Source organism: Ovis canadensis, chromosome 5 (genome assembly GCF_042477335.2).
Source record: "Ovis canadensis isolate MfBH-ARS-UI-01 breed Bighorn chromosome 5, ARS-UI_OviCan_v2, whole genome shotgun sequence".
Lineage (NCBI taxonomy): Eukaryota > Metazoa > Chordata > Mammalia > Artiodactyla > Bovidae > Ovis > Ovis canadensis.
The window spans coordinates 107479937-107503768 of record NC_091249.1 but is presented as its reverse complement, the minus strand read 5'-3'; the positions used below and the strand labels follow the sequence as shown (position 1 = coordinate 107503768).

At 37.7% G+C, this 23832-nt stretch overlaps 1 protein-coding gene across 2 annotated transcripts in view; it reads left to right on the top strand.

Moving 5' to 3' along the window:
- The window catches only part of SKIC3 (SKI3 subunit of superkiller complex), a 103079-nt gene that overhangs the window by 11119 nt on the left and 68128 nt on the right, over nucleotides 1–23832 (top strand). For both annotated transcript variants that reach the window (XM_069592588.1, XM_069592589.1), the window contains 13 exons: nucleotides 910–1000; nucleotides 4244–4387; nucleotides 6534–6625; nucleotides 7012–7087; nucleotides 7617–7757; nucleotides 9181–9279; nucleotides 9389–9497; nucleotides 18417–18557; nucleotides 19349–19450; nucleotides 20279–20418; nucleotides 22369–22455; nucleotides 22539–22642; nucleotides 23403–23529. In XM_069592588.1, coding sequence (XP_069448689.1) covers nucleotides 911–1000; nucleotides 4244–4387; nucleotides 6534–6625; nucleotides 7012–7087; nucleotides 7617–7757; nucleotides 9181–9279; nucleotides 9389–9497; nucleotides 18417–18557; nucleotides 19349–19450; nucleotides 20279–20418; nucleotides 22369–22455; nucleotides 22539–22642; nucleotides 23403–23529 — 1452 coding nt within the window. In that variant the 5' untranslated portion in view covers nucleotide 910. The remainder of the gene's footprint in view (nucleotides 1–909; nucleotides 1001–4243; nucleotides 4388–6533; nucleotides 6626–7011; nucleotides 7088–7616; nucleotides 7758–9180; nucleotides 9280–9388; nucleotides 9498–18416; nucleotides 18558–19348; nucleotides 19451–20278; nucleotides 20419–22368; nucleotides 22456–22538; nucleotides 22643–23402; nucleotides 23530–23832) is intronic.

Sequence of the window (23832 nt, the reverse complement as noted above, 5' to 3'; positions counted from 1 at the left end):
ATGTTTACTTCTCTTCAAAGAATACTATGTTACAGGGAATACTAGACTACTGTCATCCTAAAGAAATCCTTACTGTGAAAAAAGTTAAATCCTGATTTATATTTTATAGAAACTAATAAAATGCATTCAAAACAGAATGCTTTCTTAAACTTACATCATAGTTACTGAAATTTATTTGTGTTAATGTTTTAACTCTGTGACTTGGATTTATTTTAGTATTTGCTTTGTGTAGGACTCTATTGAGAGTGGTGTGTGCTTTGGGTCCTGGCCCATAAGATCATCTGTGTTTTAGCCTACTATACGGAGAATGCATATAATTCAAATACAATGCAATTTCAGCAAATGTTTGTTAATATTTACCGTTCGTCAGATACTAGCTATTGAGGACGCAGCAGTTAAGCAACAGCAACAACCCGACAACAACAGATTAAAAGTCCCTGCCTACATGGGGCTTATATTCTGGTGAGGTTGGGAAACAGATAATAAATGAATAAGTATATAATATATTAGATGGTGTTAAGTGCTTTGACGAGAAATAAATGCAGTGTTAAAGAGATAGTTAGGGAATATTGAGTGGTTGGGAATTGGAAGAAGAAAGTGTTAAAATTTTAAATAGCGTGGCCAGGGAAGGTTTCATTGAGGAAGTGACGTTTGAGTAAAAATCTGAAGGGATGATCTGACTTTCTGTTTTTTAAACATAAAAAAATATGTTTATTTTAAGAGGAAGGAGTGCTCCATGTGGAAGGAATTACGCATCCCTTTTTCAGAGGTTAAGTTTGTTCAGTTTGTTGGGACTGTTACAGTTAGGCAGGTATCATTGTAGTTTCATTCAGGCTGAAATTAGTAAATCGTCCTCTTGAATAGTCCTTTGCCTTTACTTAAGTATAAACAGGCTTTTTGTTTTGACAGAATGTCCAGCAAGGAAGTAAAGACTGCTCTGAAAAGTGCTAGAGATGCAATCAGAAACAAAGAATACAAAGAAGCTTTGAAACATTGTAAGGTAACTAATATATATTTTTCCCTTCCAGGACAGAAACAGCTGTAAGCATCACTGATTTGTAATATGTGAATCATTTCTGTCTGAATACAATGAAAGTGGTCAGGTCTGTTAGTAGAACCATTAATGTGGTTGTGCCAGGATAAGTTACTTCTACCACTTACTTTTGTCTTTCTCTCTATTGGTAACTTGTCAAAGCCAAGTTCCCCAAACCTGAATGTCTCTTAGCTGTCTTTTGATGGGTTGTACTGTGGAACACTATTGTATCTTAAAGTTTTCCTTCTTTAATGGTATGTCAACGGGAGAATCCGCTTGGTGTGTGGTTGTGAGCATTAGGATTCTGAAGCTCCTTTCTGTGCTGATGGAAATGCTTGCCTCCAGAAGGAGGAACTGAAGGTGCAGGAGAGATGCAGGCTGGCAGTAGGAGAGCAGTCCCTGGGAGGGTGAGTGAGGATGGGGTCCAGAGCTTGAGAGGAGGGCCTTTGACACTTCTTCTGTCTAAACAGGCGGGAAGATAGATACAGATCCATAGCCATCAGGTTTGTAGATTGGGTGGTGGTGGTGGGAAGATAAATGTCCTCCTCTGATGGCTCCTGTCTTCTTAGGTATAAGCTGAGGCTGAAAGAGGAGTTGTGTAGGAGGCTTGAGACAAAAGAAGGTATGATATAGTTGTCATTTGCCGTGAGAGAGGAAATTTATTAGTAAGGATTAGCAGGATTACCAGACTCTAGTCAATGTCCTTTTGAAAATTTCATGGTATTAAAGTGAAATCAGTGTATTCAGCTGTGTAGTTTCTTCCTTCATGTCACCCTTCTCAGGCTTGGAGATAGACATGATGAATTCAATATATAGGTAGTAAGAAAGCTGAGGGGAAAGAGAGGCAAAGGAGTTGAGGATGTTTGCAAGGGAGTGATGACAGTGATGTATAATATGGTGTAAGCTGGGGCATGAGAGATGAGAATTCAGAAGTAGGGTGATAGTTGGAAGGAGGTGAGATTAAGCAAAAGTTGGTCATAATAGAGGTTAAAGAATTGTCACCATTGCAGTAATTGAACTGGGAGGCTAGGAGACGTACATGCTGGAAACCCAGGTTTTGGATGGCTGAGTACTGAGGATAAGTGACTGAGAGGCCTTGACGTTCATTGGGTCGTCTGCATGATTGATAGAATGATTACTGGAGTTGAAGTGGAGAGGAGGGATACCCTATTTTCACTGAAGGAAAGGGGATTCCTAGGAGGTTGGTAGATGGTAGCAACAAGAAGGATATTTTCTAGAGTATAGCTGGTGGTTTGATCTTCAGAGGTGCTGGGGTTTTTGAAGGAGGAGGGGTAGCAGAAGAAGAATATATTACAAGTGACAAGTGTGAGCAACGGAAACCCTAGTCTTAGCTCTTGGCCTGTGATACGTGGGAAGAACGTGAAAAGAAATCAGTTGCAGCCTGTAAGATCTGTAGGGCCACAGCCACAGCCCAGTTTCATTGCGACAGAACTTGGTGCACTTCAAAGAAAGATTGAGCATAGGGACCTTGGCTGTTCAGATTGGGAGTTTTCAGTGGTTGCACTAAAGAGTTCAGGACAGTGGGAGGGAGAGAACTGAGTAAGCCTGGGGGAAATAGATAGCAGCATAGAATGAGAGTCTTAATGGGTAAAGGATGCCCTTGAGAGGTTAGGTTTCTAGTGAGCCCAGCAAGGGTGGAGGCCATGGCAGAACTAACCCTCACATAGAAGAAGGTAGACAGGCTGTTCAGACTCATGGTAAGGAGGAGGAGGTGGCGGGGGTGCTGGGAGGGGTTGTTTCCATCAGCACTAGACTGATCTAATACACATGTGAATCTGTTTCTGTTAATACATACAGAAGTACCACAGCCGTCTTCTTTCTGATTCACATATGAATTCCACCAAGCAATTTATAATTTATACCTGAGACTCAGCTGGAAAGCCAAAGATGGGGAACTAGTCAGTGGCAAATGTGTGACGACTTAATATGTAGTAACCTAGAATGTTGAAATTTAAGAGAAGTTGCTCCTTAGTGTATTTGCTGTGTCTGGTCTGATTTATCACCTCCTCTGCTGGTGTGCCTGTAACTCAGTATAAGCATGCCTTTAGGCAGCCTTGTCTGACTTGTTTGGATGGAGTTGGGGGTCAGGTACTATTTTCCCTCTCTCAGAATTCCATACCTGCTTTCACTGCACTGTTATAATCATTTCTTTAAAAAGTCTGTTTCCAATCTTGAAAAACCCGGTGACTAGGCAGACAGCAGGTCCTTATTGACTGTGGGTTGACTATGGCGTTTATTGTTTGCTCCACAGTTGTATGCCAGTCATTGCCCTTGGTGTTGGGAACACAAACGTTAATAAGACTTCAGAGTTTGGAGCTTAGCTTTGGTGCTTACCTCATGGGTGCTGGTTTTTTGGGAGGTAGCATTATGGGATAGAATGGAGCTTGTGCTGTATATTGGTGACATTGCTAGAAGTGTCATGTGGCCGCACATAAGACTAATAATCTGCCTGCTTCAACTCAGAAGTGTTCTTTTTCTCTAGAATATGTGAAACCTTAAGAGCTAATTTCATTTTAGCTGGTAGTTTTGTGTTCCTTTCACTGGAACGTCTTTGCTTTCCATTTCAAACTGTTTTACCTTAGTGAGTGGTTGTTACTTCTGTAAGCAGTAGCTCTCTGTATAGTTTTTGTTCTAGTTGACAGGTGTTGTTTAAACATTCATCACAACTATTTCTTTTGAACATATTTGGTGCAGTCACATTGGAGTCAAAATAATTTCTTAGCATATAATTTCAATGAAAATATCTATCTGTTTAATATGGGGAGATGCTATTGTAGGGGAAAGAAAATACAGGAGTTGGATAAGGGAGTTGGATACAATATGGAAAGTAGTTTTGTAAGTGACTAGTAGCAGTGTGCCGTAGGGGGTGGTAAGAATAGTCTTAATTGTGCTTTTTATACTTAGTGTTATTCTCAAGGGGCAGAGGGAGGCATTTGGCTGAGGCACAAGGATTACTTGGGCATCTCTGTAAAACATGCCTCATGTTTCAGGCCCCCTGCAGTCACTGGTCCAGTCCAACTCCCCCTCTCCTTGAGAAAACTGGGGACCAGAGAGGCTGAGTGGTATTCTAAGATCACCAAGTTAGTGGTAGGTCCAGATTTCCTGACTGTCAGGTAGACTGTCTTTGATTGTTGTTTGTCCACAAGTTTCTAAAACGTAACAACTGTCTCTTTTAATTTTTTCAACCAGACAGTGTTAAAACAAGAGAAGAATAACTATAATGCCTGGGTTTTTATTGGCGTTGCTGCAGCCGAGCTAGAACAGCCTGATCAGGCCCAGGGTGCCTACAAGAAAGCTGCTGAATTAGAGCCAGATCAGCTACTAGCTTGGCAGGTATGTAGACATTCTTTTTTTTTTTTTTTAACTATGTTATAGGAAAGAACTTTTTACAAAATACAGGTGACAGCTTTACAATAAGCATTTAGATCTCCATTTACCCAGTGTAAGAGAGAAGAAATTAAATTTATTGATCTCGTAAACTTGAAAGTTAGTTGGTGCCAAGCATGCTGTTTGCTACTATTTAACATCTAATCCAAAGGATTATTTGCAAATGTTAGGACAGAAATTGAAACATGATTATATAAATCTCCAACTTAATTATGTATACATATGAGAGACTTATCAAGAATATTCTTTATGCTTATCTGAGGGAAAAGATGGTATATTAATGTGTTTTTTAAAAAATAATATGAAAAAATTTGAAATTCTGTATCTATAAATATGAATTACATTCTTTTTTCTTATTTAATGGTCTCTGTTTTTTACTTGGCTTCTCCAGCTTTTTCATGTTTAATGACTTTGTTTCGTGTCTCAATCACATCTTAGAAACTGTGATTAATAGGAGGTAGAAGACTCTGGAGAACATGAACCTGTTTGTCTCAGGTTCACATGAACAAGAACATGAGTAGGTTGTCTGGTAACATCTCTCTGATGCTAGCTTTTATTGTGTACTGATTGGTTTAGGATATCTATCTTTATTTGAAGCAAAAATGATAATTTCCACAGAGTCCTTGGATTTCTTTCTTTTGACCATGTGGAAATAGTGTCATGTGGTAACACCTTAGGGGTTAAAATTGCATAGCAATTATTAAAAAAGTATTTTTTGTGTGAAATACATTTTCAAAAGTAAAGAGAATGATGAAATGAACCACTCTGCCCATCTGTTGGGGTCCAGCCTCAGCAGAGTCCAGGGATACCCTCAGGATGGATGATGTTGGCAAATGAATGAATGAATGAATGAATGACACGGGGTGACCAAGCTTCGGTGAGCGAGGCCTGTAACTTTATTTTCAAAAGGGACTTTTATACTTTGACTTGTGCACAGAGGGAAATGAAAGATGCAAGGTCATGCAGAATCAGCCCAAACACTCCAGCAGTTTTGCCCTTATCGAAACCAGGATTTTTTTTGCATACTTTTCCCGTAAACAATGTTGTGTATATTATCTTCTGGCCTTGGAGGCCTGTGAACATTTTATGGCCCTCTTTTGATAAAGGCTGCTCAGCCAGAAAACTTATTTTCCCTTGAAAAGAAGTGTTTTTTTCTTTATATTTCTAATCTATGTCAACTTCAAAAAGTAATAAACAGAGTTACATTTCTCATGGAGCAAAGGTGCAGTGAGTTACAACAAAGAAAGAACCAATTAGCTCAAAGGTCTGATGTGGTTAATTCCAAGGTTACTGCTTGTTTTTCTTAAATTCCAACTATGTTAACTAATGCACTCCCAGGTGCAAAATGGATAAGGGATATGGGAACTTGGCAGCAAACATTGGCTCAACAGTGAAATCCTACACTAGCACTGTTCTAATAGTTTTTAACTCTGTGAAAGGTTCTATACTTTTAGGCTTTCTGTGCCTTTCACAGTTGGGAGGCTGTGAATAATCATGCGTAACTGAAAGGGTTTGGATAAACCTGTCAGGCAAGCTAGAAAGCCATCAGAGGGGTTTGAATTGAAACACTCCTGTCATGTCCAGGAGACTTATTAGCTAAAGCCCTAAGTTAACTTTTTCCAGAGAAAGGTGGTTGGGGACAGCCCTCTGTTAATGTCAGAAGAGTTGGTGAAAGGCGTAAAATAGTAAGACAGATTCTGGTTTTGGGGTAGATGCTCGAGCAGGTCCAGGGGTCTCTCGAGTCCTGAAGCCTTGGTTCATGGGTGAGATGGCCCAGGGAGTCCCTCGAGTCCTGAAACCTTGCTTATCAGGTCTCCTTCACATGACTTTGTCATGGGTGGGATCTCCCGTGCTGGCTCCCAGGTTCAATAAAAACCTGCTCATGGCCAGTGTTATTCCATCTGTACTTGCACCCACTCCCTCCTGCCTCCAGTTATTTGGAGGCAAATCTCAGGTGTTTTATTTCATCTATAAACTATAATAATCTCTATCATAAATAATCTTTACAGTAGATTGTCACTTTACTTAGCAAAATAAATGTGAGCACACTAGATGTCTTTGGAAGAGTAATCACTGCTGTTTCCTCTTTTAGGGGTTAGCAAGTTTGTATGAGAAATGTAATCACATAAATGCTAAGGATGACTTACCTGGTGTTTACCAAAAACTCCTGGATCTGTATGAAAGGTAATCAGTGTGTGGGGAAAGGCTCGTTTCTTTAACCACTTGAAGTAGAAAAAACTGATTAAAATTATATAGAAGACATTTACTGGGAATTGGAAATTATTTTTCTTTCAAACTATTGTTACAGAATCTCTTACTTGTGATAGAAACAGTAATAGTAGGGGGGTTGACTAATTTGAGAACTTTGATATTATTTTTAGTCAATATAATAGAAGATAATGTTTTTTAAACCTTTCTTTTTTATGAGAGGCTCATTTTATGAAATTTTGTTGTAGTGTGATAGAGGATATGTTCCGGTAGTATTATTTTGGGGATATTTTAATTTTTGTGTCTTAAGTCCTCAGTTTTTTTCATTAATCAGATTCAAAATCCTCTTTTTCTATTCTAAGTGTTGACAAACAGAAGTGGTGTGATGTCTGTAAGAAACTGGTGGATCTGTATTACCAAGAGAAGAAACACGTAGAGGTTGGTTAATGGTTTGCTTCGGTAGTAAATTTCTTTTAATAAAACCATTACTAAAAGGAAGCGTTCATTCAGCTTAAGGAAACATTTAAAAAACTAACATATGGTATGGCATCAAAACATATGGTACAGTGCTTTGAAAACTGTAAATTGGAATTCAGGTATCATAACTTCCAAACGTTTTTGAAACTGGGCAGGGATAAATCAAATAAGTAAAAGTGAATCATCTGTAGAATTCAGTGACTCGTTTGTGGTGTCCCACTGCTGATGCTGTAAGTTGTGAGGACTGGGGCATGCAGTCATTCCTGCATGTACTCTGGTGTCTCAGTCATACTTCTCATATAAGGACTGTGTGGGTTTGCCCAATCATCCTGTTTTTTTTTTTTTTAATGGAATTCATAATAGATGGAGCTCTCTGCTTTTGTAATTTTTATGTATTAGTAAATAAAAATGTTTTTATTTGTAGATTTAAATGTTTTTAATAGCGTTTCAGTATTTTAGATATAGTAACCATTTAAAATCTCCTTGATAGGTGGCCCGAACATGGCACAAATTGATAAAGACACGACAGGAAGAAGGTGCAGACAACCAGGAGCTTCATCAGCTGTGGAGGAAATTGACTCAGTTGCTGGCTGAGTGCACTGAGGATCAGAATAATGAGACCCAGCAATTGGTACTGAGCCATGTACTCCCCACAGTTTGTATCACGAAAGTTGATCATTCAGTTGAATTTAGAAAATGGAAACATGATGTAATACAGAAAAACACCGTATGTCAGACTAGATATTTTAAATTCATAGAGGCTCTTCCTGATAAAGTAAGAATTACAGGCCTACAGTTTCAGACTAAGTCTGGACAAAGTGGAAGTGGTATTCAGGGTATCAAAATTTTACGTCCTTGTATTCACAAGAATTCACACTGTATCAGTTACTTAATAACTGTGAAGAAGAAACAGTGAAATTGACTTTTACGTAACTGCTATTTCTAAAAAGTTGTACCTTAAAGGTATGTTTCTTCATATTTCTGAACTAAGAGTACTAAATTGCTTTCAGGTTTAACAATTAGAGCATTTTATTTATGTATTTAATTTTTATTGAAGTATTAACTGGTTTACAGTGTTGTGTTCATTTCAGGTGTACAGCAAAGTGAATCAGTTGTTCATATCCATATATCTACTCTGTTTAGATTCTTTTCCCATATAGGTCATTAAAGAGTATTCAGTAGAGTTCCCTGTGCCAGATACAGCATGTCCTTATTAGTTACGTATTAGTATATATTAGTATTAGTATATCAGTATACGTATTTTGTATATAGTACTGTGTATATGCCGATCCCAGTTTCCCAGTTTATCCCTCCCCTGCTGCATACAGACTTTATGTCATTCTTTACAAAGAGAATTTGAGATGGTGAACTATATTATGAATTTTCATTATACAGTCATGGAAATTCATTTTGGAAAATGCATAACTTACGTAACCAAATAAATGGTACTCTTTAAAAGTGCTTGCTTTTTGTATTCAGGTATTGCTGTATTTGCTGAGGAAACATTTAGAAGGCTTCTTTTGGAATTTTCTTCAAAGTCAGTTAATAGTACTGTATAAAAAAATGATCTCATTATAGTTCAGTCATATCTCTGATTTTCTTTTACCAAAAGTATGACTTCAGAAACATTTTGTTTTTGAGATTGAAGATTTGCTATTATGAAGATGTTCCAAAGACTGTATTGGTGATTTCAGAAGGGATGTTTTAAAAGTGATCTGAGCAATAGAAGCCATACTGACCTATGAGACTACACCTCTTAACTACTTAGTAGAGAGCAGCAAGCACTTATGAGAATGTTTCATTAATGTTGTTATGCAATTTATAGTTGTCCCTTATTTGTTCAATGCAGTCTGTTGGCCAGTTGGAGTTGGAATGTATTCCAAGCTTATGCATTTTTCCCCCTCATTGAAATTTTCAGGGCCAAACAATAAACATATCTTCAGTTACTAATTGAGGGTGTCCTTTGTATAAGGGAGTCTTCTGTGTTCAACTATTTGTTACATTTGTCACTTAAGTAAACTACAGATGATAGCTATTCTGTTTCTTTGTTTCAGCTTTTAACTGCTTATGAGAATGCACTGGGCTTATCAGATAAGATTCCTAGTGAAGATCACCAAGTGCTTTATAAACATTTCATTCAGTGTTTATCCAAAGTAAGTTGATTTTTAAAATCTCTAATATGACTTTTCTATTCTAATTAGGGAAGTATTCATAAATATATTTTACTGCTACTCAGTTTATTTTTCTTTTTTTATTTTCAAGTTTCCTCATGAGACTGCTAGGTTGAAGAAGGCCTGTGAAGGAATGATAAACATCTATCCCACTGTACAATATCCACTAGAAGTGCTTTGTTTACATTTAATTGAATCAGGTAATTTCTTCTCTATTATATTGTGTGTCCTAGAGTTGTGAGAGTAATGTTGCTGTCAATCAAAAATTGCTCTATTGCCTGTCACATGTAAGGTATTGTTTCAGTATTTCTGGACATGAGAGGAGGTATGATACTTAGTCTTTATGCACATGAAAAGGCTAAGAAATACAGGAAAGTATAGTGACCCAGGGAATTGTGAGCCACTGAGTTCATTGTTGATTAGTAAGTTCTTTTGGAAGGTGGGAATTGGAGGTCTTGAATTTTCCATAGAAATTAGATGAACAGGAGGAAGTGAAAGATAGTCCCCATGGCATGAGCAGAGGTATGGAGCTAGGTGCAGTTTGGGGGAATAGTAGAATAGTTTTATTTGCTGTAGTAGAAAGACTAACTAAGATCTGTTTCGGTTAAGTAGTTTAGACTGTATTACATAGGGCTGTGAATGTCCTGCAGAAGATTTTGTTAATGATAAGCATTCTCAGTGTTGATGTTATATCATATGTCAGTGTCCACAAGTACATTGTTAAATATGATAAAGTAATGAAGTTTGTGAAAGATCTGCCTTTTCAATAAAACAGCAGAATTCAAGTCAGAGAGTGTGTCTTAGTGTGTGCTCAGTGCTTTTGCTTCATGGTGTGCTTTCTCTGGGGGAAGAGAAAGAGGTGATGACGGCTAGCCTGCTGGGAGTTGCCACAAGTTGCAGCTGTAGTTGTCTGTGCCTGTCAGTTTACAGGATGTTGACTATATTGGTTTTCACAGCAGCTGCTGTCCTTTTTTGCCAGGGTCTGTGCTGAATAGGTGCTTTAAAAATAACTTGAATATCACTCCTGTCCGTATCTGTATTCACCTGACACAGATAAAGTTCATCGAAGTCAGTCTTTGGGATGGAATTAACAGTACCAGTACCAGTGTGATAGTGATTGTGAGTTGGTGCAGAGCTTTCCTAAGCTAAGTTTTTTCACTTTGTTGCTAAATGAGTATATATTTGGGAATGCTTTGTTACTGACCATCACATATTCCATAATTGAAAAATGGTCGAAAATTACCGCTAAGGATAATTGAGGGAAAATTCCTGTTACAGAAATCTCATTACACCAATCTTGACTCTGCCTACTCTGGCTTCCCCTTCTAAGTCCAACTTGTATTTTTTCCCCTCTCGTGCCTGAGTTGAAATCCTGAACTCTTACCTTCAGTCTTTGATTTTTCTGTGGTGAGCAGTAAATGGATCCCCTTCTCCTTACTTTAACTGAGTCCAAGATAGACGTGGAAGAGCACTTTGCTCTAACTTGAGAAAAGCAGATGTTGTAAGTGTTTTGCGTGCTCAGTTGTGGCCGATTCTTTGCGACCCCTTGGACTGTATCCTGCCAGACTCCTCTGTCCGGGGAATTTTTCAGGCAAGAATACTGGAGTGGGTTGCCATTTCCTCCAGGGGATCTTCCTGACCTAGGGATCGAACCTGCATCTCTTGTATCTCCTGCATTGGCAGGCGGATTCTTTACCGCTAGTGCCACGTGGGAAGCACAAAAGTGTCTTAGAGTAGCTTTATGAAGTATAAAGTCTTTAACATGGTATGCTGGATATATTGTACAGAAGATAGACTAGATTGGATAGAATAAGTAATACTAAGAACAAATGAACTATAGGAACGAATGAACTGGGAATATGATAGCAACTGAAAGTAACAGGTGAATGAAGGAAATAGAGATTTTTTTAGAGGTGAAGGGAGGGAGAAATCAATTTTGATTTGGGGCTTTCCTGAAAAGTTGCACTAATATGGAATGATGGTTTGTACAAAGGTAAGTTGTTGAGAGGAGGTGTTAACGGGTGTTCAGAGGGGAACGCTCGTCAGGGTTTGCTCACGAGAGATCAGTACAAAGGCTAGTTTTAAGACTTGGACACCATTTGCATGTAGGTGGAAGGGAATGGAATGGACAACTTCAGAGGATGCCTGAAGAGCAGAAACATGTATAATGTGCCTTGTGTGGAAAGGGAGGAAGAGGGGAAGAAGGAAATGGAGGACAGAGAAGTGAAGAGGTCAGAGAGGAAGGTGGGGGACCTCGATAAAAAGCAAGACAAAAGGCAAGGAAAGCATTTCACAAGGGGGATCAGTTTTGAGAGATTGAGCAACTAGCTTTATGATTAAGAGGCCTTTAGTAGGGCTGTCTTTTTTAATCAAAGTGAGTGAATTGAAACTTAGAATACATGATGGGGAAAGAGTAGGAAGAAGTGGTGAGCAGGTATAAAGGGAAGCAATCCAGGGACGGACTGACTTCAGTTAAGGGAGGGGAGGAGGAAGCGTGAGAAGGGGATAATAGACTTCTAGAGGAGAAGGGGAATTGCAGTGGTGCCATCTGGAAGGAGAGTTTCAAGAAGAAAGAGCTAGTTAACATTATGGACAATGCCTTGCAGTCAAGGAGGAGGATGCCTGCTGAGAGACTTTCAGTACAGGAAGCATGCTTAGAGCTTGTATGTGTGGTTTTTTATTTTGTTTTGTTTTCCTCTAATAGGAAGCATAGTTCTAAATCACTCAGTTTCTTCAAATTTTAACTTGAGGCCAGTGTGTTCCCAACATAAGCGGACTGGTTTTCTTTATCGTGTAGCCCCTGGTATCCATCCTTCAGCCATTTTTCTGTGATTATAGTTGTGATTGATAAACTCATGGCTGGAGTTCACCCTTTTGTTTTTGTTCCTGTTCAGCTATTAATGGCTTGTGCCATTCCCTCATTCTTGACCTGCTCACATGAAGATACTCTGGCATTTCCTTTTGGAAACTAATTAAACATTTTCTTAATAGGCACATACAACCCTGTAATGTGAATTTTTCAAGTAAATATGCCTTCATATCCCCAAAAGCCTACAAAATTGTAGAAGTGGGATCAACAAGTAGTTTGCATGTAAAGCACTTATCCTTCAATTAAAAATGAACTAAAAAACAAAACCAGACAAAGAAAAAAGTAGTGTGCAGACTTTTGCCTATAAATTCAATACTTGACAAAGTATTTTAGTAAAGAGATAGCAAAGGGGTTATGCTATTTGATTAGAGAGGGTGTTGGTTTATGTGAAAAAAAAAATCATTCTCAAAGAGGTTTTGAGGATGGGTAATTTGCAATGGCACCCCACTCCAGCACTCTTGCCTAGAAAATCCCATGGACGGAGGAGCCTGGTGGGCACAGTCCATGGGGTCGCTAAGAGTCAGACACGACTGAGTAACTTCACTTTCACTTTTCACTTTCATGCATTGGAGAAGGGAATGGCACCCCACTCCAGTGTTCTTGCCTGGAGAATCCCAGGGACGAGGGAGCCTCGTGGGTTGCCGTCTATGGGGTTGCACAGAGTTGGACACAACTGAAGCGTCTTAGCAGCAGTAGCAGCAGCAGTTTGCAGAATTGAAAGAGAGATCTATATCCTGGCAAAGGGGCGTGGGTTGGTGGATATTTATCCACGTGGGACAGCTTCTTTCCCTGCTGGAATGTTAGTTGTGATGGTTTGAGGAATGGACCAGTGCAGACTTGGACACGTTAGATACAGAAGGTGTAGCATTATTCTGGGGTGAGAGCTGAATAGTTAAGGCAGGACAGTAGGAAATTATGCTTAATGGTTTCTTTCTTTTTTATATTTTCATTGCTCCTTGAAGCCGAACTTTCTGTATATTAAGAGCTTTTGAAAATCTGGAAGGCCTCCTAAAGGCTGATCTATCCTCCCCCAGAGTACTTCAGTGCCTGCAGAATTTGCTGCTTCAACAGCAGTTAATCACTGGGTTCTTTTCCACTGAGGACAAATAGATTCCATTCTCTTTTGTTCTCCTTTGCATGTCGAGGCTTGATGTGTTTTCAAAATGACTCCGTTTATAAAGTTTCACATATCAAGTGAATAGCTTTCACAGTCGTCACCTGATGAAATGTTACTTCATGCTAAATGACCTTTTTTGATTTATTTTGTTTTGCTTTATTGCTGAAATGGGGGAAGATAAAAAAGACTCGGTTCTTCAAACAGAAAAGAGTTTAAGATTTTGTGTTCTAGAAATATTAGAAAATCCAGGTGGAAATAAAGAAATGAGTACATGCTGTTTTTCTCCCTCCCAAGCTAGGTTATTTAAAAAAAAAAGTTTCGTAACACTGATGGATTTCTTTGGGATGTCAGAAATAAAATAGTTATTAAAAAAAAAAAAACAACAAACACCTCTTGCCTTTTTTTGTGATAAACTTTAGGAGACAGAATTCTTATCACTATTACTTAGCACCTGCTCTGAACCTTTTCAGAACATCTTTCATCAGCTCCATGTCTCGCTTGCCCTGTTTATTTTTTTATTTGGCTGTGTTGCAATGTTTGGGATCTTTAGTTGTGGCATGTGGGATCTAGTTCCCTGACCAGGGATCGAACCCGGGTCTCCTGCATTGGGAGCACAGTCTTAACTATTGGACCACTAGGGAAGTGCCTCTTACTTGCCTTATTGATAAATAAAGGTAATATTGCCAAACTCTTTTAAAGTCACTGAATCTGGAATCTTGGAATCTTTTAAATGTTAAAAAGAGCAGATAAGTAAATGATTTTCTATTCAGATTAATGAAATCTGTTTACTTTCTGGTTTTGTCTTCAACATTTGTATAGGTAGTATTTTCAATAAGAATTAGTATGGAGAAGTGGATTGAGAGTTGAAGCTGGAATATTCCTTGTCTCTTTACACAGGATCACTAGTGTTGTTATTACTGTTGATGGTTTTTGTGAACACTATAGAGAAATCCTCTAAGTGCCACTTGATCATATGTAGAAAGTATGTTCTTAAGGGCTTGACATGAATATAGTTTCCTCAAATTTCATTTTGTTTCTATAATTGTGCTCCCAGATGTTAACAAAGGGAGTATGTTAGAAAAATTCACCTTGTTTTAAAAGGTTTTCATGTTGTTCCTGGACTTTTGGAAACTGTTTTCATCTACTAGTCACACTTCGCTTACCCTCAGTGTGGATGGATGATCGTTGGAAAGATGCCTGACTGGCTTGTCTTCTTTTCATCCTAGGTGTGTTTTCTGTAATCAGGGCAGTTTTAATAGAAAGGAGAGCCTGTCATGAATTGTGTTTTTAGGGAGTAAGAGAGTTTTGACTCAGTTGAGTAGAAATTGAAGATAAAATTTTAGTACCCATTTTATTTTCCTTTTTAGAATGGTGACTGTTTTTAATTTTCCATAGTAATTCTCGGCCATTTACCTATTCATAGAGTCAGTCTTTTGGGACATCTGTTATTATGGTATTAATTTTTTAAAGTTTTTCCTTTTAGCTGTGCTGGGTTTTCGCTGCTGTGTGGGCTTTTCTCTGGTTGCAGCGAGTGGGGACCACTTCCCAGCCACGGTGTGAGGGCCTCTTGTGGTGGTGTCTCCTGTTGTGGAGTGTGGGCCCCAGGATGCCTGGGCTTCAGCAGCTGTGGCATATGGGCTTAGTGGTTACATCTCCCGGGCTCTAGAGCAGAGGCTCAGTAGTTGTGACTCATGGGCCTTCTGCTCCGCAGCACATGGGATCTTCCCAGCTCAAGGACTGAACTCATGTCTCTTGCGCTGGCAGGGGGATTCCTCACTGCTGAGCCACTAGTAAAGCCCCACAACGGTATTTTTAAAAGATCATTACAATATTTAATGAATGTCTGCCATGTGCAAGATACCATGCTAGTTCCTATCTTTCAGAAATGACTGTGTAGTTACAAAGACAGCAAAGGCATAAAGCTAATAATACAGTTGGCATATGGTATTGGCAAATACTGTAGACTGGTGGTTCTTAAAGTATGACCTCTGGACCAGGAGTATCAGTATCACCTGAGAACTTGTTAGAAATGCAGGTTCTCAGGACTAATAGCAGACCTAACTGAATCAGAAACTTTGGGAGTGGAGCTCAGCATTTTTGGTTTTAAAAAGTCCTCTGTGGAACTGGAGGAATCAACCTGCCTGACTTCAGGCTCTACTACAAAGCCACAGTCGTCAAGACAGTATGGTACTGGCACAAAGACAGAAATATAGATCAATGGAACAAAATAGAAAGCCCAGAGATAAATCCATGCACCTATGGACACCTTATCTTTGACAAAGGAGGCAAGAATATACAATGGATTAAAGACAATCTCTTTAAGAAGTGGTGCTGGGAAAACTGGTCAACCACTTGTAAAAGAATGAAACTAGAACACTTTCTAACACCATACACAAAAATAAACTCAAAATGGATTAAAGATCTAAACGTAAGACCAGAAACTATAAAACTCCTAGAGGAGAACATAGGCAAAACACTCTCCGACATAAATCACAGCAGGATCCTCTATGACCCACCTCCCAGAATATTGGAAATAAAAGCAAAAATAAACAAATGGGACCTAATTAAACCTAAAAGCTTCTGCACAGCAAAGAAAACTAAAGGTGAAAAAACAGCCTTCGGAATGGGAGAAAATAATAGCAAATGAAGCAACTGACAAACAACTAATCTCAAAAATATACAAGCAACTTATGCAGCTCAATTCCAGAAAAATAAACAACCCAATCAAAAAATGGGCCAATGAACTAAATAGACATTTCTCCAAAGAAGACATACGGATGGCTAACAAACACGTGAAAAGATGCTCAACATCACTCATTATCAGAGAAATGCAAATCAAGACCACAATGAGGGACCGTTTCACACCAGTCAGAATGGCTGCGATCCAAAAGTCCACAAGCAATAAATGCTGGAGAGGGTGTGGAGAAAAGGGAACCCTCTAACACTGTTGGTGGGAATGCAGACTAGTACAGTGGAGAACAGTGTGGAGATTCGTTAAAAAACTGCAAATAGAACTGCCTTATGACCCAGCAATCCCACTGCTGGGCATACACACTGAGGATACCAGAATTGAGAGAGACACATGAACCCCAATGTTCATCACAACACTGTTTATAATAGCCAGGACATGGAAGCAACCTAGATGTCCATCAGCAGATGAATGGATAAGAAAGCTGTGGTACATATACACAATGGAGTATTACTCAGCCATTAAAAAGAATACATTTGAATCAGTTCTAATGAGGTGGATGAAACTGGAGCCTATTATACAGAGTGAAGTAAGCCAGAAAGAAAAACACCAATACAGTATACTAATGCATATATATGGAATTTAGAAAGATGGTAAGGATAACCTTGTATGCGAGACAGCAAAAGAGACACAGATGTATAGAACAGGCTTTTGGACTCTGTGGGAGAGGGAGAGGGTGGGATGATTTGGGAGAATGGCACTGAAACGTATAATATCATATATGAAATGAATCGCCAGTCCAGGCTTGATGCATAATACTGGATGCTTGGGGCTGGTGCACTGGGACAACCCAGAGGGATGGTACGGGGAGGGAAGTGGGAGGGGGCTTCAGAATGGGGAACACGTGTATAGCTGTGGCGGATTCATCTTGATGTATGGCAAAACCAATACAATATTGTAAAGTAATTAACCTCCAATTAAATGAATTTATATTAAAAAAATAAATAAAAAGTTCTCTAAGTTATTCTGATATCTAGTTTAGACAATAGCACTGGATAAAATAGAGGGTGGGACCCCAGTGGTTTGCTTTTGGAGGATGTAGGGTGTATGAAACTAGGCATGTCTATTCTTGGAATTCATATTTATAGAAGTGGTAGAACATGTTGACAGAAGGAGAATTCTTGTCTAGAAGCAGGCTTCTTTTTTCTGGCTTATTAACCCAAAGTAATATTTCTTCCAATTGATTCTCACATTTCACCAAACAGTATTGAAGTTTTAATTCTTTAGCCATTATGAATTCTGTGAATCTTTGGCGCTAGCTTGGACTTCTAAGTTAATATGTAAAATATTATTTAGGGATTATGCATTGTTGTATGTTTGGTTTTGAAATTTTTGTGTAAATATGTAAGCTAAATGGTATCATGCAAAGAATCCACCTTTAATATCTGTTGCTGAAACAGTGGTTCCATATGTGGTTTGTGACTGTCTGTTTTACATAGATACATGAGCATCAGGTCTTTTTTCAGTTAACCTGTTTTTATTTATTCCCTTGTTTATTGCTTCAAGTTGTAAATTACTGTCTAAATTACTTTTTAAGAATTTTCTTATGTGATTAAACAATTTATTAAAGTGGTGAATGGTATTCACAGTTTATTGTCAAAACAGAAGCCATCTTTTCCACCTGTTTTTCTGCTTTTCTGGGAATAGGAATCTTGAGATTGATTGTGGTTTGAGAAAATGGAAACAGAACCTACAATGTTTTCTAAGCTAATTTTTTTTACCAAAATAAATTCAAAATGCAGACATTGAATGAATACTACGTAAGCTTAACTGTTAACTTACATAGGAAAAGGAAGTTTTGAAAGAATGCAAAAATGTAGTGTTGAGCTTGTCAGCCTGAGAATGTGACTCAGTCTTTGTACAGGGCACCATGCGCTGGACGAGTCCACTGCATCTGGCACCGTGGGTGTCAGTCTCTGGCAGCACATTGTTGTCCAAGGAGAAATTCGCGAAGATTCTGTCCTTTGACAAGAATTCCTTCATCTAACAACCAAAATTGTTACTGCTGAGTAGAAAAGGGAGACCTGGTGTCAAGCGGTGGCTGAGTCTTAGCATTATGACAAGTAGCCATAGGTTTCTTGTTTGAAACCTTGAGTATGACAGCAGGTTTGGTTTACTGATACTGCTGTGACTAAAGTGGTTTCTACTTCTGGTATTTAAGAAGAAGAAGGAACATGATTTTTAAAAAATGAAATGTTAATATTTTCTAGATTCGTTGATCTATTTAAGTTTTGAATTCCTGGAATCAGAATGTGGAGGTGTCTGTAGAACACAGATTTTGAGATTTAAGTTTTCAAAAACTTAAATCTTAAAACGATTTATGGTGCGTAGGTTTTGGCACATATTGGTATATGTATGCTAATAACTTTTTCTTTTAATTCCAGGAAGTCTTACTGATGAGGGAGAACAATATTGTTGTAGACTAGTGGAAATGGATCCCCAAAGTGGCGCAGGTCTCATAGGTTTAGGCATCAAAGCATTACAAGACAAAAAGTACGAAGATGCTGTTAGGAACTTAACAGAAGGTAAGTGTATGGTGTGCAGTGTATAACATGAGGTATAGGTGTTAGTCAGCAGTTATTTATCTTTGGGCCTTTCTTTAAGGAATATATATATTTAGGATAGAAGCAAAAAAAAAAATGTACATACATATTCTGGAGTCTGCTTAAGTTTGAATTCCAATTCTGCCATTCACACATTTCAAGACCTTAGGAAAGTTCATTAAACTCTTTGTGTCTTATTGTAAAATAAAGATAATGTCTCCATCCTTAGGAGGCTTTAATTTAGTCTTGCCCAGTATGATGTTTCTGGATGAACTTTCATTCAGATTGAGATCTGAGTGACAGATAGAAAGCCTGGCGGTGGGGAGGGTGCTGCGGGCCGAGAGTTGAGATAGGCTTAGATGAGAGAAGAGCTGGCATTCGTGGCACTCAGGGAGACTGGAAAAGGAAGTCTGAGAACAATTGAGGCTGGAAAGGGGCCTTGTAAACCTTGCTAAGGAGTTTGTGTGTTATCCAACTGGGAACCATTGGAAGGTCTTGAGTATAGGGGTTTCATAATCCCATATGTATTTTTAGAAATATTCTGGCTACACTGTAGAGAATGAATTTGAGTAGAGGGCAAGCACTTGCACTGATCTGGGATGGATGATGGAGATCCCAACTGAAGTGACGGGCATGGAATCAGTGTGACTTTGACTGTTTAGATATGGGTGACAAGGGAGAGGGGAGGAGACTGATTTGGGAGTGGGTGGTGGGGCTGTTCACCTCAGTAGTAATGGAAACCTTGGACTTTGTGATTGCTGTTATCTTCTTAGGGATAAAGGAAAGCCCCCTCTGCACAGCTGGATGGTATCATCTGGCAGAAGCCCAAGTCAGAATGCATAAACCTAAGGAAGCTGTTCTTTCATGCAATCAAGGTATTCCTGACATCTTTAAGGGTGGCCAACCCTGCTGCTTCTTGTCTTAAGGAAGAATGATGATGGTGCTTTATTTTGTATTCTGAGTTGACAGCTAATTTAAATTTTATTGGGGAGAGTAAAAAAAGCCCATCAAGTCTGTATGCATGTTTACTATTATATTTATTTTTAAACTGACAGTATTTTTCCAAGGTTACCTATAGTTGGAATTTTGATAAAGTCAATTTAGGCTTGTGTGGTGATGCTCTGTGTAATAGGGAAGTTTCTTGTGTGTTCTACAACCTTCACTCCAGTGTAGCTTCTTGATTCCTCTAATGTAGATAATAAGATAAGGAAAGGTATCTTCGAGCTTATTTGAATATGTTCACATGGGTCAGTTGTGGGTGTCAGAAATCATGAAAGCGATTCACTGCTCTTGACCTAGTTGGTGACCTTGCTTCTGCAGCTGAGAAATAATTTACCAAGGTTTGTCCTAATTTAGCTTCTTTACCCTTCCCTTAACTTTAATGGGCTGTTTTTGTGATAGATGCTTTGGCTAAGGGTTAACCTCTGTTATTTAGCAGATATAGACAGCCATTGTTTTGTTTCAGGATGTTCAGTTTTATTATATGTTATGTGAAGATAGAGGTTTTAAATTTTGATCTGTTTTAAATTCAGGTATTTTCATGAAGAGTTCAGGGAAGAATTTTTATTTAGCTTTGAATTGTTCTTCATGTATGTTATTTCAACAGTTTATTCTTACTGTACCTGTAGTTTGTTATGTTGCCCTTAAGAAATAAAAGTGAAGTGTTTTGGTTGTCTTCATTCAGCTCTCCTTCCTTTTGTCAGCTCTGAAGAATATAGATAATCTTGGTGTGTCTGGTGGCAGTCTGCATCAGAAGAATCTTTGTCTTCGTTTGAAAGCAGAGGCTTTGATTAAACTCTCAGATTATGAATCTTCAGAGGAAGCAATTCATACTCTTGATCAGGTAGTCTTATCATCGAATTTTCCCTTCATTATTAATATTTAGTTTCTGGTCAACTGGGCATCAACCATTCTCTCCTTGCCACAAATAGTTACTTAGAAAAATTTTGTTTTAGAGGTATGAATTCACTAAATCTGCACTTCTGTAAGTTATTTACACACTTGGAAACTCCTCAAGTTATTTGTTTGCTTCTTGGTTAAGTGCTTACCATGTTTTTCTTATGATGCAGTTTCTTTCTTACTCTCGCTTTTATCCTCCTTTTCACTTTTTGCCCTCTGGGGTTATCACTACTTGATTATTATTAATTTGAAATTCTAAATTTTGCCCTTCAGATAATATTTCATAGATTATTGACAAGAATTATTAAAGACACTAGTAGTTTCATGATGCCTTTAAAGATATTTTTCAGATAAAGGCAATTTTTTTGTAAAATTGAAATTATATCACCCAGTATATTGCAGAATTTTTAATTTTTGTAAAAAAAGTCCTTGTTTTGTATATTTCTAAGGGCTTTGCATTTCATAGTATTTCTTTAAAATTAGAACAGCTGTCAGAATCCTTCAAGACCTAGTGTCTTATTTTCTTATTTCTACTTGTCTTCTTGTCTTCATCAACAGTGTGTTTTGTGTGGATGCTTTGGAAAGGTCTTTCCATGGTTGGTTGTTTGTTTTTTTACGAAAAAGAAAGATGAGTTTTTGGAAGAACTGGTGGAATCCAAGTCTGAGACAGAAAATGTATAAGAAGAGCCCAGAACATCTTATAATGCAAGAAATCAAAGAAATTATAAACGGCTATTAGAATTATCTCTGAAGGGTTCAGGAGCTAGCATGCATTGATTTTTGCAGAGTAAAGAGGGGATGGTTTGGAAACTAGTAACTGCAGTAGATGAAAAGACATCATTTATATTTAAATCCTTATGTTAATGTTGATACCAAAAAAATCAATGAAGCATCCTCAATAAAGTGCGTCTTTGAAGGATGCTAAGGAAGCAGTTAGAACGAAAAAAGTACCCTTTGTGTCCTTTATGAACTGTTCCTCAGAATAATCAAATAGATAATGAGAGAAGAATCTTCTCTTTGTTGAATTATGCCACTGAATAAGGAAAGAAGGAATGATAAAATCAGAAAATCACTATTTTGAAGTCTGAAATGGATTAAAACATCATGAGAAAAAAGACAACTAGACGTAACCTGGTGCAGGTACACACGAGGTATTCTTGCCAGAGCATCAAACCTAATGAGATCAAACTTCTAGACCTACTGATTTATATAAGATACAGGGGATCAGATAACATGTCAGTACCATGAGAATATATTCATCAAATGCCAGACTCGGAGAAATGATGACAGTGGCCTGTATTTTTGATAGTAAGGGAGAAAAAAAAAAGAGATGGAAGAGAAGTCTATAAATTAAAAGAGACTTAAGAGACATATCAACCAGTTGAAATGTATGCCCCTCACTTAGATTTGATTAAAACGAATTGTTTAAGTATTTTATGAGACAAATGATAAATTTGAACACTGGCTAATTATTTGATGATGTTAAGGATGTATTATTGATTTTGCATATGTGTTTATGATGGTAGTGTATTATGTTATTAAAAATAAATTTATATATCAGATATAGATACTGAACTGTGAAGTGAAAATTTATAATTTGGGGGTAATCTAAGCAGGAGTTTGATGAAATGAGTAGAAAGACAGATGGTAAAAGATTGGCTTTGAGTTAAAAATTTTGAAACTGAATGATAAGTAGATGTGTGTTTATTATGCTATTATTCTCTAACTTTGATATATTTGAAATTTTCTTTAATGAAAAGATTACAAAGAATGAAAGTGTTAATAGTGATAGAAATCAGGACCTCTATCTGAGTCTTTATACTTTGATCATAAAGCAAACTCTGCTGCATTGTGTTGTGGGAGATTTATAGCAATTCTTTAAATTATTTTCTAGGTTTCTGATGCAAATAATATACCAGGACTTTTGGTTCTCAAAGGCTTGGCCTATCTGAACAAGGGCTCATTAGATGAAGCTTCAAAGGTTGGTGTTTTCATTTAAGCTGAATTTTTAAGTTAAAAATTATTTTTGTCTGGATATGAAATTGATAGATATATACTTTATAGATTATGGAAGACCTTCTCTCTTCTTACCCTGACCTAACTGAAGCACATGCCCTGGAGGCTCTGATTCATTTTACCGAAAAGGACTATCTACAAGCAGAAAAATGGTGAGGATATGTTTAGATTGCTCATAAATCTAGACATGCCTTAATTTATTATTTCTTGAAAATTCGAACCGAAGGAATTTGATAAAGATTTTCATTGTTGTTTTTGTTGTTGCTAAGCTGTGTCCAACTCTGTCATCCAGTGGCTTATTGGCTCCTCTTTTCTCCACTCTCTTCTGGAGTTTGCTCAAATTCATGTCCAGAAAAAGATCTAATTTTGCATAAATTTGCTCTTTGTAAGCTTTACTATTTTTAAAAAATGTATTTTTTTTATATAGCACAGTAACTATGGAAAATTTCATGGTGGATTTTTGAAATCTCATTAGCTAATCATAATGTTCAATAAGTATGTGTAACTGTTTGGTTTTAAGTTCTTCTTTAAATCTTTTTTTTTTTTCCTTCATGATTTAAATCCTAAGTCCCAGTTTTAATTGCTTAAGTCATGTCTGACTCATTGCGGCCCCATGGACTGTAGCCCACCAGGCTCCTCTGTCCATTGAATTTTTCAGGCAAGAATTCTGGAGTGGGTAGCCATTCTCTTCTCCAGAGGATCTTGTGGACCCAGGGATCAAACCTGGGTTTCTTGCACTGCAGCGGGTTCTTTACTGACTGAGCCACCGAGGAAGCCCTAGCTTGTTTCTAGTTTGACATCCTGAATAACTCAAACTTTCAGTGTTCCAGTTAGGGGTCTCCTAATTGTTTCATTCTATCTACCTACCCACCTCCCTATCTAAATATGCCATCCTTCCCTTTTGTGACTTAGTTTTCAGCAAGCTCTTGAAAAAGATGCTGAAGTTGCTGAATATCATTACCAACTTGGGTTAACATATTGGTCCATGGGTGAAGAAACAAGAAGAGATAAAACAAAGGCTTTTACCCACTTTTTAAAGGTAACACATTCTATTATTTAGTTCTTAGTTGAAATTAATTCATTATAAAATCATAAATATTGATAATCAAATAAGTTAGGTACTTAAGATTACTCTTTACTGAATTGTTTGTTTTGTGTTTCATCTCTCACACCTAAGGTTTTGTGAGAAGGTTGTATGGGTTTTCAAGGAGAAAATTAAACCATAAAAATGTAAAAGTTACTTACTTGAGAAACACATGTTATAGAAAATGAAACATAATTACCCTTGGAAAACAATATTGCTTTTAGGTAATTCTACTCTGCTTTTATCAGTATATGAGTC